The following is a 19,050-nucleotide window of genomic DNA, read 5'->3' on the forward strand; positions in this document are numbered from 1 at the left end:
GAAATGTAGAGAAAACTTAGAGTGTGAAACTCACACGAGATAGGTGAACTTGCACATTTTCTTTGACTCCTAGAAACATTCTGATTCTCATTCTATCTAGGATGCATGGGAGCTTGTTTGTTTGTTTTATGAAGAAAAAATGGTGAGATGTACTGGGAGATAAGTGTTAACTAATGTTGAAGTCCGAGTCTTCTGCCTTATTTTTCTTGAGATTTTTCTTTCCGATCATTTGCTTATGTTTCACAAGCATAATGGCAATGATCCATTGAGTTTTGCAATGCTTTGTTAGTAAAAGTTTGATTTTAAATAATTATAGAGTAGCAAGAAACTGGCATAGATCTAGGTATTCTGCTAATGGACCATGTCTTCATGAAGGCTTAATAGAACCAGTAGGTCAGTCCTACTTTCCCTTTACACATCATATTTTGCTGCTTTACACATCTGAGCCACAATGCAGATTGTGCAACACAATTGAGCTGTGTGAAGACCCGTGATATTTCTTTTGTATTATTGAAAATCAGTTTTGTCCTTCATTCTTTAAGACATTATTCCTAGTCATTTGTTATGTCTTTTTTAAAAGCTGCTGTTCTTATTTGGAGGGAAATAGAAATACTTCTACTTTTTGTATTAGTTACAGCTACCTAATTTCCTTTGAGTGTGCTCAGTTATAATAGGGCTTGGAGAAATGCAGACTATTCAATACACTGGGAAGAAGCTTGAGAGATTATTGTGCATCAGCTCTGTGATACTCTATACTTACTGTTAATTTAACATATGAGTGTTTAAAAGCTAACAGTCTTGTGCATGGAGTGAAGATCTTTAATACTGTAGAAGAATTGACCAGAAGCATTCTGTTGGTGAATTTTAAGTTTAAAACAACACTCTGGTCAATCTACTTACTGCCATCACAGTAATTATGATTCCCGTGTGTGTGTGTGTACATTCAGGCCCTAACCCCTTCTATACGCTGTATTGCAAAAAATAAAGTTGTGGAATCACAGAATGGTTTGGGTTGGAAGGGACCTTAAAAGTCCATCCTGTTCCAACCCTCTGCTGTGGACGGGGTTGCCATCCACCAGATCAGGCTGTCCAGGCAATTTTGTGAGTGGGGAAAAAATAAAAAGAAATCTTTTGTAAACCTTCAGTTCTGTTTGGTTTTCATTTACCAGTGGAACACTAGAACTTAATTCACCTCCTTTTTGTGCACTAGGACTTCTAAACCAACTCTAGAAAACTATGCAATTTTTCTACATAAATAAAGAATCTGAACAATTAAGTGGTTGTTTGTTTCCCTGTGTATAAACATTGCAATTGATTTTGCTAAGAGTGATTTAGCAGGTTAAGATAAGCCATAGCTTTTTTTGCCCTAGATGGCAGTTTTGCAAAGATGAATTTCTTTGCGTTACCCATCATGAATATTATAGTCATCACCATTCAGTTTTATACAAAGATCTGTAATTATGCATTATGATTTTAATTTTATTAAATATTGTGTGTGTGCTCAGTAAAATTGAAGCTTTCTAGGTTATGTAAGAAAAACTGAAGTGGTGGACTTTGTGGTCAGTTGTATCTGTTCAGGTAGCTCATATGCTCATATAAATTAATGGAAAAATGTATTTGTCTTTTATATATTATTTTAAAACTGAAAATCCGTCAAGTGCTTTTTCTTGGATTTTCAATGCTTATTAAATTCCAGATTATGTATTTTGAGTAAGCTGGAAACTTAAACTTGTTTCCATAAGTACGGCTGTGGGTAAACAACCAATTTTAGTCCAGAAAATAGCTTTTGCTTCTGTCAACATGTTGTTTATTTTCTCCCTGAGATAAAAAGTTCAGTTTTCTGATATTTGTACCAAGATAAAGTCTATAAACAAGATTAATATAGTGTGGAAAAGGTTGTCAGCAGCCCTGGCAAAGGAAATAAGTTGCCTGTACACAGAACATACTGTAAACTGAATAAAAGTGTCAGGTCCACCATGAGATAATGTGATCATGAACCTCTAACAAAGCATGACATAGGCACAGTCGGCTTTTCTTATAGCCATAGTGTAGAAAATGGATTACTATATTCCAGGGGTACCCACTGGAATAGCATGAAAACTTCATTTTGAGATTAATGCAGGATGTAACTCTTGAGAGCCGAGCAACATGTTTACCTATTTTGTTAAAGTAACAGCTTAGTTATTAACCTTAACATTTAGAAATTATATATTTAAGTATTTGATCGTATTTTTAGGTCTGTCTTTGTGAACTGGTGTTTCTTGCTCTCAATTAATAGATGAATAACAGTGTAAAAGTTGTCTAAACTTTGGTCACTGATTTACTGCTGTCATGTGGTTACGTACAGCATCAGTAACTCTCGTAAAACAGTAAACTGCAAAAGCTAATAAAGGACTAGGTGTGCTGTTCTGCATGTGTGTTCTGTGCTGAAGAGAATCCTTGAGATAGTAAAATGATGTAGTCACCCTCATTTTGTCTGGGGCTTTTAATGCATGCGAAGATTTTTCTGCAGTACTTTCTTTTCAAGCAGCACCAGCCAGAAGAGTGACTAATTTCAGGGGTCCCTTTTTTAGGCCCCTTGTTACTTTTAAGGTCAAAGAATCAGAGTAGTGTCAAGTACTTAAATCTTGGGGCTTCCAAATTACTTCGTAAGTGTTCTTTCAAAGTTTTCTAGATTTTGGAGCTCCAACTGCCATGGTTTTTCTCTATGATAAGATGAGATGTTTTTCTTTAAAAGTTGAACACATTGTTCCTTAAATAAATCATAGGCTGTTTTTATTTGTGAACCTTATGCTTATTTTCTTTCGGCAAGTCTGAGCCACACAAGCATATTATTGGTGAATTTTGTTGCCTCCTTTCAAAACTGACGATGTCTGACTTCTTTCCCACATCTGACTGCAGAGCTAACTCCAATGAACTAAAAGTCAGTTCCTGCATTCCCTCCAGCAGGAATTGTTTGCCTTTTGCTTTGTTTTTTCCAAGCATCAGTTTCATTGGGTGGTCCCTAATTCTTCTTTTGCCTGTCTACGTGTTCAGACAAATTAGTTCTATTAAGAAGATTATAAAAATAAAGCTGATTGCATATTTGAATAGTACCAGAATATTATCATCTGCACGTTACAGGAAAATTCTACCTGTGCTGTCATGATTTCTTATGATTACTCTTAATTTAAGTCTATTAAGTCATTTTTATTTCAGTGCATGTAAAGGGCTAGACAAAAACTGTACAACATAGTTTAGTAAAAATCATTTTCTTTATTTTTTTTTCTTTCATCAACTTGAGTTTCAAGATGTGTGTGTCAGGGTTTCAAAGGCTGAGTAGATTTTTCTTTTTTTTTTTTTGTATGTTGAATGTGGTTTTCTAACCATCTAACTTTCAGTTTTTCAGAGTGAGCACTTCACGGACTTTCAAAAAGTAATGTGGGCTCCAGATATCTATAAATGTCTAACATCCAATCAGAATTGGATTTTAGTAAACCCTGTACAGTACCTTTTGCACTCAGTTTTTAATTTAAAAATGCAGATATTGCTAATTGCATTTTCAAAATTGAGACAGTACACTAGATACAACATTCAGTACGTGCAATATGCTTCCTTAATAAACAGTCTCTGTGTTCATATTCTGCTCCATAATTCAAAGAAAATATTTTTTCTCACTTTTCTACCATAGATAACTCCGGGACCAGGTGGTAGCAGGAAGACAATTCACTTGTCCCAGGATTCTCTTCACCATGAGTGAGTATCAGTACTGGACTTAGAAATATTTTTTTGTTTGTGTTACAGTAGTACCTCTTCCCTAAAGCCACGTTTTGCAACTGTACAAATGTGATAAGGGAACCTCGGCTCAGCTACATAATGTTATTTATTTAATAGTAACATTTATAATCCTCTGTAATTCATTTTATGTTTCTTAATGAAACATGCAGTTCAATACTTTGTAAATGTATTTTTATTAACCTGCTAAGAGTATGCTCTTCTAAAAAGCAACACTCTTTAGTGCTCTAAAATAGAATAGATATCAAATGGAACAGGATGTTTAAAAAGACGTGCTGTGTTTTTTTTCAAAAGTAAATTTCAGAAATGCCTCGTTTGAATAATTGAAAATAAAAAAGCATCACTTTCTTGAATCTTAAATGTTATGTGTCAGGTGAGGAAAAAAGATTATCATGATTTTTTATGAAAATACATTAATTGTTTGGACACACACAAATAAAGAATGTCATTCAGCTTATTTAGCTACTCCAGTGTGCAATTAATGTGAACTGCTGTTCTGTCCAGCTGACAACATTAGTTGTATTCTTTCTTAATCTCTTTTGAGTGATTACAACAATAAGGTAACTTTTCGATAATTTCTAAATCATACATTTGAAAGTTGTATTGTTCAGTGCAGCTGTTTAACACTTTTCCTGTCCAGCTTATAGTAATGTCTACTAATTTATATTTCGAAGTAAACTTGTAAGTTTCTTGCTGTCATTTCATTTTTTTATAAATTTCACACTTATGCTTTAATTATCTGGGAAAGTAGAAAAAGGATTAGCAGTACATAGGTTTCAGGTAGAACTGGTACTGTATGATAAGTCCTTATTATATGGGAATGAGAAGATGGACTGATCATCAGCAAAGAGCTTTCAGATTTGGGACTTAAGAATTTATGTATGTTGCTCTGAAAGTAATACCTCCCATTAATTTCCACAGACGTAACAGATTCAGAGAGCACAATAACGTTATGTGGTAGTACAAATTCATGGCTACAATCCATTGGTGTTCAATATTTTCACTGTCATTAGCTTTTCACATTTGCCAGTAATAAACAAAACCCTGCATGCTGCACTCATCAATACCTGCACCAGTGGAGGTGACTTACTGTTGCTGTCACCACTGCTGAAACATACCACTCACTGAGCTCACGTACACTGTTTGGTCTTCATCATTGTTCAGCAAGCATTGATGAATGCTTTTTTTGCACATGGAAGAACTTAGCAATGCACCTTTACTTCATATGCGCTTGCATGTCAACTGCCATTGTATCAGAGTGCCCCTCTACTGCCATCAGTCACATGGCAATAAAAATATTTGTGGGATGGTTCAACCTCTACTTCAGTACCACCACCATCTGTATCTGATGTTGTGATACAACATAATAAAATCAGGGGCATTACTTTTAGAGCATCCTTCATTGCTCAGACAGTACCATGGACTTTGCTTCCTCTCAAAGTATAGTAGTTAAACTTAACATTTTAGCATCATTATGTAGGTGCTCCAGTGTGCTGTGCAGAAAAAGTGGAGATAAACTATTGTAGTTAATAACTTCAGAAAAAGTGCAACAGTTATAATTGCAGATAATTGCAGTAACTCTACCAATAGTCAAAATTGTGTACCTGTATGTAGATGAGCCCACTAATTCTTCTGACTTTGAATTTCACTTTATATTCAAACTCAGACTTCAGTTTGTGAGGTAATACAGCAACAATTACCAAATAGTCCACAGTACTTAAAAATCTTTCCAGCTATAATCATTAAAAAATAACACTTCAGGATTAAATATCAGATTGCTTTTATTTATAGCATGTGCATTATAGTATATTAAAATATTATCATTTTTATATTATTTTACCTTCTCTGACAAAATATAATTACCTATAAATCCAGTGGCTACTGAGAAGTGAAATTTGTAGTGTATTCTTTCAGAATGTAGCAGACCGAGAGTTCAATAAAAATATCCCATTAAAATAAAGCGTAGCCAACGGCTGTATTTTCCTGGCAGATAATAAAATACCCAAAAGCACGCACAGGCTGGTCATATGACAGCATGTGCTTTGTTAGTTATATTGTTAAACCTGTCTTTTCTTCTTCTCCCACAGCCATTGGTTTAGCCCTGGGGCTAGGAAGGAACATAGCCAGGTAAGAACTGTTTTGATCAAAACCAGTTTACTTGAGATGTGTTAAGGAATTTAACTACCTCTGTGCCAAAGGCAGCAGGCTAATATTTAAAGAAATGATCGACAAAGCAGGTATAATTTCATATTTCCTTGCAAGAAAATTTATGAACAGCAACGCCTTTCAAAAAAATCCCTTAATTAAAAATTGTGAGTTAGTAACTTAATTTCAGTTAAGTTTCCTTGAGTTTTGGCAAGTTAAAGGAAAAAGTCTCTTGTTTTGTTGCATTTTTGTTTTAGTGAGGAAAGATTTTGTTAATCGTAAAATCTCTAAATATTATTTTTTCTTAAAATGCAGCAAAACAAAATTTATTTCCTGATTTTTGTGAATGAAACCTAACAGTGACAAGAGTTGGCAGGCTTCTGCAGGATGATTTTCATTTCAGTTTTTCTTAATTTCATTGTTTAAAAAGACCACGGCAGTAGCAGAAAAAGAGTTGTTAAATTTCCCTTGTATCCAGCCAAGCAAAGAGTGCCGCAATACAGATATTGGTTAGGATAAACTATAGCTGTATCTACTACCTCTATGGTATAGTTCCTAAGATGCTCAAGCCTAGAAATGTGCTCAGGAGAGTGTGAAAGCATGTTTATTTTTGGTTAGAGTCATAACAATTCTTTAGCTTGTTTTCAGACGTGGAGGAATACATTTCCTTATGGACGGTTATAAGATCCAAAGAGAACATGCTGTCCAAGAACTTTCAACTATGAAAATATATCTGGTTTTGTATACTTAATATCAAATGTGAAGTAAAACTAACTGAATAAATCAGTGATGCATCAAAGTTTAAGACAACAGTTCTGTAGTTCACTTTTCAGTTGGTAAAAATTGTTATAACACAGTAGATGTAATTAGATCTGTACCAGATTGCTTGTGTGCTTACAAATTTGACTAGATTTGAGACATCAGAAAGAAATAAGATGTGTAGAATCTTTAGAAAGATTCATCATAGGGTGATCCATCATGACCACTTGTAACTCTAGAAAGTTAAAGTTTAAATCAACATGTTTCTTTTCCTGTGCCCCCCACTTCTTTTGAACTCCATAGCAAAGCTGAGTCTCTCTATTTTACCTGCTCAAAACTGTTGGAGTGGAAAAAAGTGCATAGAACAGTTTTAACTATCAATTGAGAACTTCTGACATCTTACACTAAGCTGACTGACTCTTAACATCTAAACAGGCAGCTTTATATGATTCACTTTTAACTCATATCATTTCAAAATGTGTTTCTTAGTAGAAGAATCACAGTAGAACAGCATTTTAAAAATGAGCATGATTCATTTTATAGAATCATAGAATTGTATGGTTGGAAACGACCTGCAAGATCATCTAGTACGACCGTCCTCCCATTAGCATTGCTGCCACAAGCATTAAACCATATCTTGCAGCTCCTCATCCAGACTTAATCATGATAAAAGATTCCCTTTGGGGTATCCTTGTCCTATTCCTGAAATTTTGATGCTGTAAGTAGCAAAATTTACTAGATTAAAATGAATTTGTGTAATTATTTTTGAGTGTTTTTTTTAATATATTGGTTGTCTCAGAGTATAATCTTTTTTCGGATAACAGTAGCTATGAATTAATTTTAAATTCTACACGTTTATTTTGCATTTCCTAAGGGCTGCAGTTTCAGAGATTATCTTAAGTTCACTCTGTTCTTAACTAAGACTGTTAATGAATTCTGAAGTTAAGCTAGTGTCAAGTAAGACATGCTTCTGGGGTATCATGTTTGGTTTTGTTGGGTTTTTTTGTTGGCATTTTTTGACCAATATAAGAAATGAGAGAGTCTAAAGAATTATCGCTGAAGTTGTGAAGATCCATGCTGTATAACTGTAGGTTATGCAGGCTAAATACTTTCTAGTTTAATTCCTGAAATTAAAATTGTTACAGTAGAAAATAGGTAATAGAAAAGGTAATTGAAATCTGTCTGGTGATCTGTATTTTCATAAGATATGATTTCAGTTTACTTTTCAGCCTGAGTATTGATAATGATAAAAATGTTGTCTTTATCTCATCATGAGATAAATACACACTATATAATAATGATACTGGTAAGAATTGTGGCCATATTTAAATGCGATTTGCAAGTGCTCTGATTTGCTGACCTTAAGAAAATGGAAGGAAAAACTAACTTGCAATAATGTATCAGAATAAGATCTCTTTACACATCCTTTGATTGCCTTTTAAAATTAAAAGCACGCTTATTCACTGCATGTGAAAATTTAATAACTGAAATGACAAGGAGCAGTCTTCATGTAAGAAGCAAGCAATAAAAATTTAGGGAAAAATTAAGCATAATTTTTAGGTAGGTGTAATTTTTTTGAGTTCATGCTCATACACAGGATGAAGGTATAGTTCACCAAGTCATAATATTCAAGTATTTCCAGTGGACTTTTAAGTTCATTCTATACTTTATTCAATATATGACTAGCTCTAAAAAATGTTTCTATTTTTTACATACTGTTGAGTTTCGGCTTCACTACTACAACTTTTTAACAGCATTTCTTTGCTATTAACTGCCACTTTACCCATCTTGACAAATACCAAAATGCTGAAAATATAATTCTTAACTTTGGAGATGATCCTAACGAAAAGTCTTCTGTTGTTTGTCTAAAAAGGAGTTAATCAAAGCTTGTTCCAGAACTTGAGACAATTACTAGAGTTAAGTAGCTCTTTCATTATCCCTGCTTCACCACTATTGTGTGAAGCTTTAATAATGTGTTTTTGTTGCTTCTGCAGCTTTCAAATTATACAAAAACAAAAAAAAAACAAAAAAAAACCACAAAATTCCTGGGGCTTAGAGAAATTTATAACTGCTTCATACTTGCTTAGCTACAAGCACCAACCTGAATATATTTTTTTCATAATTTAAGTCTCCCCAACACTTTTGATTTTAAAATTTAAAAATGGAAAGTATGGAACTTGTGAAAACGTCTAGAGATAAGTAAAATGTAACACTGTGACTGGCTTTGTAATGTGCCTTTAGAATGTTTATTTTTTCATTTTCAATTAACTGGGAATTTATAATAAGGAGTGTGTTTGTGAATATATCTTGCACTCTTAGTTATTACCATAAAATGTTATTAGGCATCCATCAGTTTCAGACTCCAGGGTGAAAACATTATTGAAGGATTACTCAAAAGTCAGGAAAGAATAACATTTCTAAAAGACAAGAGAGTCATTGCATGTGAAACTATTCTGAGCAATTTTCTGAATATCTTCAGCTCTTGCGAGACAACCGGTCGGACAGAGGACACAAGAAGAACAGCTCTGTAAAAACAGCTAGTAGGTAAGTTTGGGTTAACAGCCATCTTTACAACTGTTAATGCAGTTGTTGATTTATTAATTCTCAATTTTTAATATAAATTTTATATATATCTTGGGGTATTTTCATTGTTTTTCTGTGCTTGTGATTTACTTTAAACAGTCTCTTTTGTATAACCTAATCTTTGCTGGCACAGACTTTATCGGTTTCTGTATCCAACTACACTTAATAAACTCAATCTCTTTAATAAACATGAGAATTAAATGGATACCGAAGCAAGGTTTATGCTTCTGGCATCTAAGTTAATTGTTGATAATGTATGAAATAACTATTATGCATGCAAACTTTTGAAATCAAGAAGTCAACATAAATACCTTAACAGTTCAATTGTTCTTAAGTCATGTTTCAACAACAAGAGTCTCAGTGTGAAAACTAATCATACATATCTAGTTCTATCCTCCAGCTTGTTTCCTCCCCCTCAAAATAACACGTTAAATACTGAACTGATGGGCCTTAGTCTAGAAGTCTGTTCCTAGAGGGGTTTTTGTGTAAATTACGTGCTGAATCAATCTGGTCTGACAAAAGAATTCTTGTAACTATTATTTTTTCAAAACTGAGAAACTATGGGAAAGTACGCAGTACTTTTCAGAATTGTAATGTTGTTGTGTAAACATCATGTCCTGAAATTATTTTTAAAAGTTATCATGGATTTATATCACTGTAAAATACTGTGGGTTTGTGTGAGACAGTACACCTGTCTTTCAAGCATTTATGTTGTAGTACATACGTGATCATCCTGAAACAAGTTTTTCACATTATTGAATAATTGCTTTGATGAATAACTGGAAAGTGAGATCAATACTTCCTTCAAAAATATGCATACTAAACATGAATCTATGTGATTGTATTCAAACTTTGCTTAGACAATATTTAAAATGCTGGTCAAGCAAATGCTGGTCATTCATCGTCAGAAATGATGGCTTTGCCTATTTCACCTTTTATTTTTTGAGCAAAGATATCTAAAAAGTTTTGTATACATCTTCTAGCAAATATTTTTATCACATTGTATTAGTTTGAATCCACGTTAGATAAGAATTTTCATAATAAGTATACACTATTAAGCTGTTTACATGAAACTGAGAGTAAGTGGATGTTAAGAAGCAGATTATATTTGAAGTCCTTTAATGACCATTTTTATGCCCTAGCACCCTGGAACAGTGTCTGAGGAATTCAGAATCTAACTTTCACGTTTATTTTTTTCTGGTCAGTGAAGTTCTCTCAAAATGATTATTCTAGTCACTTCTGTAGGTAACTTTTTTACTTTTTTTAAATGCCATTAAATACAAGGAGTGGTCTTCAACCTCTTCATGTCCAAATCAGCAATAGGTTGGTAGACTGTATTTTCAAATACTTGGCAGGATTGCATAAAAGCAGTGCAGGTCTGAAGACTGTTGTTTTCTCTAAAATATGTGGAATATTATTAAACTAAGACTTACATAAACTATTACTGCAAATAGAAATAGTATGATAACATACCCTGGTTCTATAGTATGTTTAAAAATAGCAAGATCATGTGCTGGGTTGTCATTGGGTTATTTCAGAATAATTATTTGTGGTTTTGCAAAAAAAAGAGGAAGTTTTCTCTGCCTAGTGCAGAACCTTCATTGTCAGTTCTTAAGAATGAATGGAAAATAAGTTCTCGGACTTCTATGGTAGTTATTATTATTATTTTTTTTTTTTACAATCTGACAATTCTAAGAATATCAAATAAGTATTTGTAAGCTGTACTTTGAACAAATTTTAACAGGCTTGCCGCAGCTTAACTGTTGCAAATAAGAATTTGATTTGCACTATGTGCAGGCCTTTTTTCTGTTAGGCCAGTAATGTTATGGGGACTACTTTCTTCCTACAAATTTTAGTGTTTTTTATTGTAACATTGCACTTTTTTTAATCAAAAGCAGTTCTCATCAAAATAGATTTTTCTTCACATATATAGGAACAGCATGTGACAAATACATATTTGATGTCATCATATTTTCATAGTATCTACCCTCATTCGATTCATGACTGTTTGTCTGATCTTCTATTATAAATTAAATTCATAGTGTCATGTGATGTTGGTGGTAACCCTGCCCATGGCTGAGAGTTGGAAATAGACGATCTTTAAGGTTCATTCAAACCCAAGGCATTCTATGATTCTAAGAAATGTAAGATTTATTTAAGGTTAATATTGAAGATTGCCTGTGTTAAAACTCATAAATTGTTGTTTCTACTGTAAGGGTTAAACTTACTTTCATCACTCAATACAGAGAAAACATTTTTACTTAACAAAGTGCTTATAAAAGTTACTATTTTAATAGCACATATTATGTACAGTGATCTAGCCTTATTATAAATATGCAATTTCATTATGTGGAATATTAAAATAGAAATCTGTCATTTGTGTATGCACAGATGCTTTAGAACAGAAAACAAAGAAAAAAACCAAAAACAACAGCTATGAAAATAACAAAAAAAACCCACCACTACAAGATGTAAGTGCCAACAGATAATACCAGAACAAATTTTAGAGCCTTTCAGAATTAAGTATCCTTGAAGTGAATGTTTGATTGTACTGTTCTCTGTTCATATGCAGTTATCTGCATTCTTTTGCTAAAAGCGGGTGTTTACTCACACCTGAGAGTCTGAAGCATTCTAAAACTGACACATAATTAGTTCGTATTTTAGATTATTTAAACTAATTGATGCATTGAATGTAATTTGGATGAGTACACAAGTAAGTATCGTAACTTTAAACTGTATTGCTGTTCAGCTGTTGAATGTGGTGGTAGAATAACAACAGTACTGCAAGATTTAATTTCTCCATCTATTTCTTTATATAGTTTTCATGCAACTGTATTTTTAGTGGTGGACTTTATCTTTTTATTTCTATTCTTGAAAACATTTACTCTTTTTTTTTATATGTATATAAGACAGTTGTATACACGCATGTTTTTGCTGCTTGCTTGGATTGTTCCTTACCCCTTTTGGGTGACTGAACACACTTGTCTCAGCAAGTAGACAGATGTAAAGGCCTGCATTATGTTAGATTGGTGACTTGTGGAATAATTTACTGGGTAAATACATGAGAAGGGTGTGGAGTTCTAAACACTGCAGTGGTTTGAAACTTTCTATCCATAGAGGAGTATTGCTTATACTTTCTGGGTAAGATTTACCATAGCAGATTGCTTGTATTAGGTTTCTTTTGTCAAAATCAATACATGTAAGCTAATCTTATGCAAATTAATAGCAAGCTTTATTATTGGAAGGATCTTCCTTCCAAAGGATTACTGTTGAGAACTGTTAATAAAGGTATTGAGTAACAAAATATTAGGAAGGGATAGTTCTGCACTACAAAACATAGGTACTGGATAACTTAAATGATTCTGATACAATTCAACATGTGATCTTCTGTATTTGTGTATTTGTAATACACGTATTTATTTATGTCACCTTTATAAGTAAACTCTTCTGTCACTGATTACTGAAATTATATAAACAGTGCTACGTATCTCTGGTTTAAAGCTGTGTGTTTATTCCTCCTACATAGCCTTGAAAAAGTTGTTTATATTATCTCTTTGCATGAGGACAGGAACTATTTCCTCCCAAATCCCACTACACTGCTTGTAGGTGTTAATTCTCCCAGCTCCTTGTTTTATGCTAGTCTTTTGCCAGTAGAGTAGGTTTTTTGTTTTTATTTTTTTAATACGCTTTGGGCAAAACCAGCCTGGTTAGCTCAACTCACCTATTTAAATTAAATTGGCTGGGTTTGTACAAACCATTTTAGGGAGTGCTCACATGATTTCTTCCCCCAGCAGAGCTGTGGAGATGATAATCTCTAGCAGATGTGTGATAACAAATAGCTTGGGATAGTAATGTCTTCATCTGGTGCAGTTGTTAGCAGACCAAATGTCTGTCTGTAGCCTGAGGCTGCAGGCAAACAATTGAACATGATTGAGTTATGGCAAGTTAACAAGTTGTTGCTTGGCAGCTGAGCTGCCACAGCTGAGCATGTGCTCTTTGTTTGCGTGCTCCCAGAATGAGGGGAAGTGCATTTTCTTAAGTCACCTTTGTAAAATTTTAGAAAAAGGAGTTGTAGCTAAGGAAGATTCCCCAGTGCAGAGAACATTCGTTTGGCTGGCTATTGAGACAGAGCAGAACCATATTTTGCTGAGCTACTACAAAATCATTGTTCTCAACAAGTAATATATTGCTAAGGATTTAGGGCACCTCTGTCACATAACTATTTGCATGTCTTAATTTTTTAAGTATTTGTCTTTACAATATCCTGTAAAGCTAGGAAGTGCTGCTATATTCTCATTTGACAGAATAACCAGAATGCTTAAGTATGTTAAAGTTTTACTTTTCATTATACAGTCAACACTGTTAACTAGTTATTTATGCTGTAGTCTAGAAACAGCATTTCAGATTGGGAAACCACTACTACTTAAATAAGTTAAACTCATATAATTGTTTCCTTTACATAATGGTCTTGTACATTATTTCTTTTTACAATGTGCCCACGTTAAATATCTATCTTTATTTTATCTACGTCTTTATTTTTTCTTATTGTATTGTAAGAATTTATGGCACACGCATGGATGGAGAAACTGAAAAGAGTGTCCAAACTGCTGCTGTATGCAAGTTCTTTGGTTGGTCTTGACAACTCCATGTTGGCTTTCCACACTCAAATGCTCCCCTAGTGATCGTTAAAAGGAAAAAAAAAACAAAAACAAAAACAAACCCTATTTGTAGTTCTTATACAGTTCAGTCCTGGCTTGAACAAAGTCTTACAGAAGTGATTTCACAGTGGTATAGAATTATTCAATTTAGGATTAAACGAGGTAGCTGATGCAGTGCTAACAATCTTTTCAATGTAGCTTAGGATGAAGTAGTTATCCACTTCTTGTGGCTGCAAAGTAGATCATAACTTGAGATAGAACCTTGATATTTGCTTAAATAGATGCAGAGGCATCTACTTAGCCATTACTGTAATGAGGAAGGAAGACTATGTGCCATTCCTCCAATGGCCACTTGTTGCTGTTCTCTTCTGAGTTGTCAAGGAGGCTATACAGCATGCTCTTGCAATGGCAAACAACATAGGCTGAAATACAGGTTTCTCCACATGAGAGACCTTAATGGAAGAGGGCTATGGAAATAGTTCAAATGTTATGTCAGGAAATGTCAGATTATACTAAATAACAATGAGTGTCAGTTAAAAGAATGTTAATCATGACTTCCCTGGGTTTTCTGCAACTTCTTCGCTTTTTTGCCTTAGTTGTTCTCTATCCTGATTAAATTTATGCCCTGTGTTGGTAAAAAGGTGTCATCTCTCAATTCTGTATGTTTGTGATTTATTTATTTCTTTATTATGACTAGTAGTATTCTCTTAACAAAAGTTTCTAGAAGAAAAGTAGCACCAAAGCTGATGAGAGCTTTTCAAAAGTGTGTTTTTCCTCTGGATAGCAATATGAATTTCAGTCTTTCCCAGTTTGGAAGGGAGGCCCCTATTTGTATGTTTGTATAGCACTTGTTCAGTTTCACCTGATGATACAAAGACAGTATGTTCTTTTTCACAGATGTGACAAATAGAATTACAGCTGCTCTTTATTTGATCTTCTAAAGAAACAAAGATGTGCAAGTATTCTGTCCGCTCCCTCTTTCCCACTGTGTCATCTGTTGTTTGGGAAAGAGTCCTAATTTGCAGCAGATACAAAACTATTTGTCGTCTTGCAGGTTTGCCAGAAATAAATGAAACCATTAATTACTACATTTTTTGAGCAGCTGTTAATAGACTGGGATAAGAAAACTGTACATTAGACTACTGGTTAATTACAAGTACTGTAATTGTCTAATGTGGCTTTTGTGGAATGAAATTACAATACCAGAGGAGTTAAATTCAGCCAGTTTTTTCAAAATTATACATGAAAATGTGCGTATAGATGCATTGCAGTAAAATTAAGGAATGCATAACTGGTTTACTGCCTGCTTCATTTTTGCCATCACATGAAGAAATACTCCTAACAAAAATATTTTAAAAGGTAATGTTTAAATATTTTAATTTAAGTGTACAACTATTAAAGGTAATAAGTTAATACATTATAACCCCAGAGCTAATCAATCATGCAGGAGATTCAGATAAAATATTAAAATCTAAATGTGTTTACATCATTAGAAATTAACAACTAAGCAGTTTTATCTCGTCTTTGGAGTGCCATGAAGCACTAACTCTACGCTTGTGATTGGTGCTTAATAATATTTGCAGTTCCAGATTAAATTATGTGAATGTTTGAGGACACATTGCTTTCTTCCCTTGTCATCACCCTCAGGGACGATGTTATTTCATCAGTTTGCAATTTTTCCTCTTTGAGAAGAGATGGTGCCATTTTGAAAGAGGGCAATTCCTGATCTAGTTTTCTATACAATGACCTTATTTTTGAGGTCATAAGAAGACTTGCCTATGCAGAAAGAGGGGAGAGCAGTTCAGTTGTTATTTCAAAGGGTAGCTGGTATGTTCTGCTTTGGGAAAAAAAAAAAAAAAAATTAAGGAAATATTTAAGGTTCCATATTCATTCTTGGATAAATTAAAGTATCCATTGACAAAACTAATATGAGTCACTATCTTTAAAGTGTAATATTATTTTTAACTCAACTCCTCCAACTTTGTTTTGAAAAATACATTCTTTCATTGCATCTGCAATGTAAAGCTAAGTTTTAATGACAAAACCACAAACGGAATTTCATTATTGTTGTACTAAAAGCTAATATAGTTTACGATATTGTACATAAATAAGTCACTAAATAATGGTGAAAAAAAAACTTTAATATTCCAACAATACATGAGTGTACTAACTGTCAAGTTAATAAGTTAAGTAGTCCTTATTTAAAAAAAAATAAACAGAATGACAGAGAACGTCCAGAACTGGTGTACTTCTGGATCTTCCTGATACACAGTCTAGATTGAATCTTACCCTGTATGAATTGATAGCAAGTTTCTCAGTTTCATATAACTGAATTTCAGCATGATATGCTTGTTTCTCACACCTATTTTTAGCTATGCTTTTTTTTGTAGTTGCCAGATTGATGCTTATTCCAGTTTGTGATCCAAAACTTGAGCTGAAGTTCCCTTAACTTTTTAGTCTGCTGTTAGACAGTGTTGCAATCACAACAGACCTTTTTGCTTTCTGTTTTTCTGGCACTCATTTGTCCCGGCATGAGTTTTTGTGTAGTCATAAAATTACTTGTACTGGGGATGTGATTTGTACTTGGGCGATCTAAAAATTTAGATCCTCTCTGTTTTTACACCATGCAGGGACATGAAAGCTGTTTTCCTAGAACATAAGGATGAATAGTTATGTATGGAGGAAAGGTGGGATTGCATTTTTGTGTGCTTTTAGAAAATGTGAGTAGCTTGTTTCATATTATGTAGAATTTTCTTTATTTTCTTTGATGTTTCAAAATCGTGGTTATTTATTGTAGTAACACATTTCAGCCTATGTGGGAAAATGTAATTCAAGAACTGTCCTAGCCAAAAGAAAGAAGAGGACAGTAATCAGTGTACTGTTTTTGGATTTGGGACTTTGTGTTGTCAAGGCTTTTTGAAGTGCTAGTATCATCAGTTAATAGAGAAGAGAGGACATCAGTCAATGCCTTTTTAGCTTCTTTTTATCTGCACTTCTTTGATATCAGAAATTCAAATTTTGCATTAACTCCTACACGTGCAGATACCTTGTACTTAGTGAGGTTTCGTAACAGCTTAATGTTCAGTCTCAGCTTTGGTGAATTTTTTTCCCTCTCTCTTTCTTCATACACATGGTTGTATCTCATTTTCTCAGAACGTTATTAGTATCTGAATTATAGCTGTACTATCTTGACCAGAAAATGAGATTGCTTCAAGAATTGTTTGTCACACTGTTAAAAATATGAGTGAAAAGACTAAGGGGAATGATGTAGGAGTCCAGCTGTAGAGTTATTTTCTTGGAGCCAGTTGAAAGACAGTAGGCTAAAGAATGATGAAAAGCTTCTGGATCACCGATCTAGATCTAGGTCTGAATGATCAGTTGAAAATTGTTATGTAGTGCTGGCTGTTTGCTTGCAAGAATTGAACTGTTAATTTCTTACAGTGGAGCAAATGCATTTCATTTGGCTGTGCTTTCTCATTTTCTTATAGTAGAGGCAAAGTGGGGAACCAATATCAAAGTTTACCGACCTTATCAAAGTCCAACCTTATAAATGTTTCTCTTGTTCTGTTATTACTATGTTAGATATTTATGATATATTTTTGCACTGTTTCTTGTTCTCAGCCTGCACAAAAAGAACATTTTGAAAGTGGGACTAATTTTTGCAGTGATATTAACCTATCCCTACATGAGTATAATCTAAAGCTATATAAGTGTGAGTATAATCCAGAACTGCATTTGCAAGGATTTTCAACAAGTTGCATTTGTCCTGTACTGACTATATTTAGTGAATGTCATACTCAGTAAACAAGTATGTATTCAGAAATATCTGTAATGAACAGTGTGGCTGACTAAGCTATCCAATCCTAACGTGGAAATAGCTGCTCAAGGCCATGGTTATTGCTCAAGTCAAAAAGATGCTTTTGAAATTGTTTCAGACTAGATGAGGACCCATATATTGTGGATATTAATGATGTTATTAGAAGATGAAAAAGGAACAAAAGAATGTTTGCTTTAGAATTTGTGAAACAATATTGTCCTATGAAAGAATGGTATTATTCATGGAACCTCTTTTCTGTCTATATTGCATAATCACACAAAGATGAGCATTACCTATTTTTATCGGGTATTTTGTGATTAAAAATCATAATGGAAAATATGTATTCAAAACTATTTTGAAATATTCTGCTATAAATATTCAGTTCTAAAAACATGAAATCTTGTCATTTGTGAAGAAAAGCTGTAGTTTTAGCAATTTAATTTCTAACAGAAGTAGATTTTTTAGTTCTGTTCCATCAGTGTTCCTTGGTGACTTGTTTGTATACAAAGATATTGGTTTAGATTTGCCTTTGTGTAATTCATATACTTTTGATCAATTCCAACTCATGCCCAATTATATTACACTAAATTAACATAATTCAACAGATGTTGATATTTAAATGTTTTCTGGCATTCACATCTTGGACAGCTGTCTTAGAGCTTGGGGAAAAGGCAAACATTTAGAGTTAAATGCTGAACATATGCTTAAATTACTAATTAGAAACAAGAAAAAACAATGCATTATCCTTTCTGAGGGCAGTAGGCCTCTAATAAAGAAAAAAATTTAGAGACTCTTGATTTGCAAATATAGTATGAGTGACTTGAGATCAGGTGTCTCTGTTTGTAGCACTGTAAAATTTTATTTTTCATAGCATTTGCTTTTACCTGTATAGACTTTCAGACCTTGTACTACTTACTACTTCTATATTAGAATGACCCTTAGAAATGCTGAACAGGTAACACAAAGGAAGGTATTAGGATACAGTATGTGGATGAGATAAGCTGACGTGGGCAGGAGGAAAACTTTATTTTTCTTATTAATGATAGTATTTTCATAGGACTTTCAATAAAACAGGTATGTCATGCTTATGTTGAAAGTTATGTTGTGAACAGATTGGCTTAATATGAAAGGAGTTTGACGTGCACTGTTTTATCACAGCTGTTTAAAATTCTGTAAAAGGACAAAGTGCATAGCTTTTGTGGTTATTATAATATTTTTTCACACTTGTGGAGGCAGATGCTGCACTCTGTTGTATGGATGATGTCATTCTTTAAACAAGTTTAAAGAAAAGCTTCAGTGTTTGCAAAGAAAGTA

At 33.5% G+C, this 19,050-nt stretch overlaps 1 protein-coding gene across 3 annotated transcripts in view; it reads left to right on the forward strand.

Annotated features, from left to right (window-relative positions):
* The window catches only part of GPATCH2 (G-patch domain containing 2), a 106,338-nt gene that overhangs the window by 64,067 nt on the left and 23,221 nt on the right, over positions 1 to 19,050 (forward strand). For all 3 annotated transcript variants that reach the window (XM_090135025.1, XM_031595860.2, XM_090135024.1), the window contains exons 6-8: positions 3,671 to 3,735; positions 5,862 to 5,901; positions 9,158 to 9,222. In XM_090135025.1, the coding sequence (XP_089991151.1) occupies positions 3,671 to 3,735; positions 5,862 to 5,901; positions 9,158 to 9,222 (170 nt within the window). The remainder of the gene's footprint in view (positions 1 to 3,670; positions 3,736 to 5,861; positions 5,902 to 9,157; positions 9,223 to 19,050) is intronic.

Source organism: Phasianus colchicus, chromosome 2 (genome assembly GCF_987193195.1).
Source record: "Phasianus colchicus chromosome 2, bPhaCol1.hap1.1, whole genome shotgun sequence".
In the NCBI taxonomy this organism is placed as follows: domain Eukaryota; kingdom Metazoa; phylum Chordata; class Aves; order Galliformes; family Phasianidae; genus Phasianus; species Phasianus colchicus.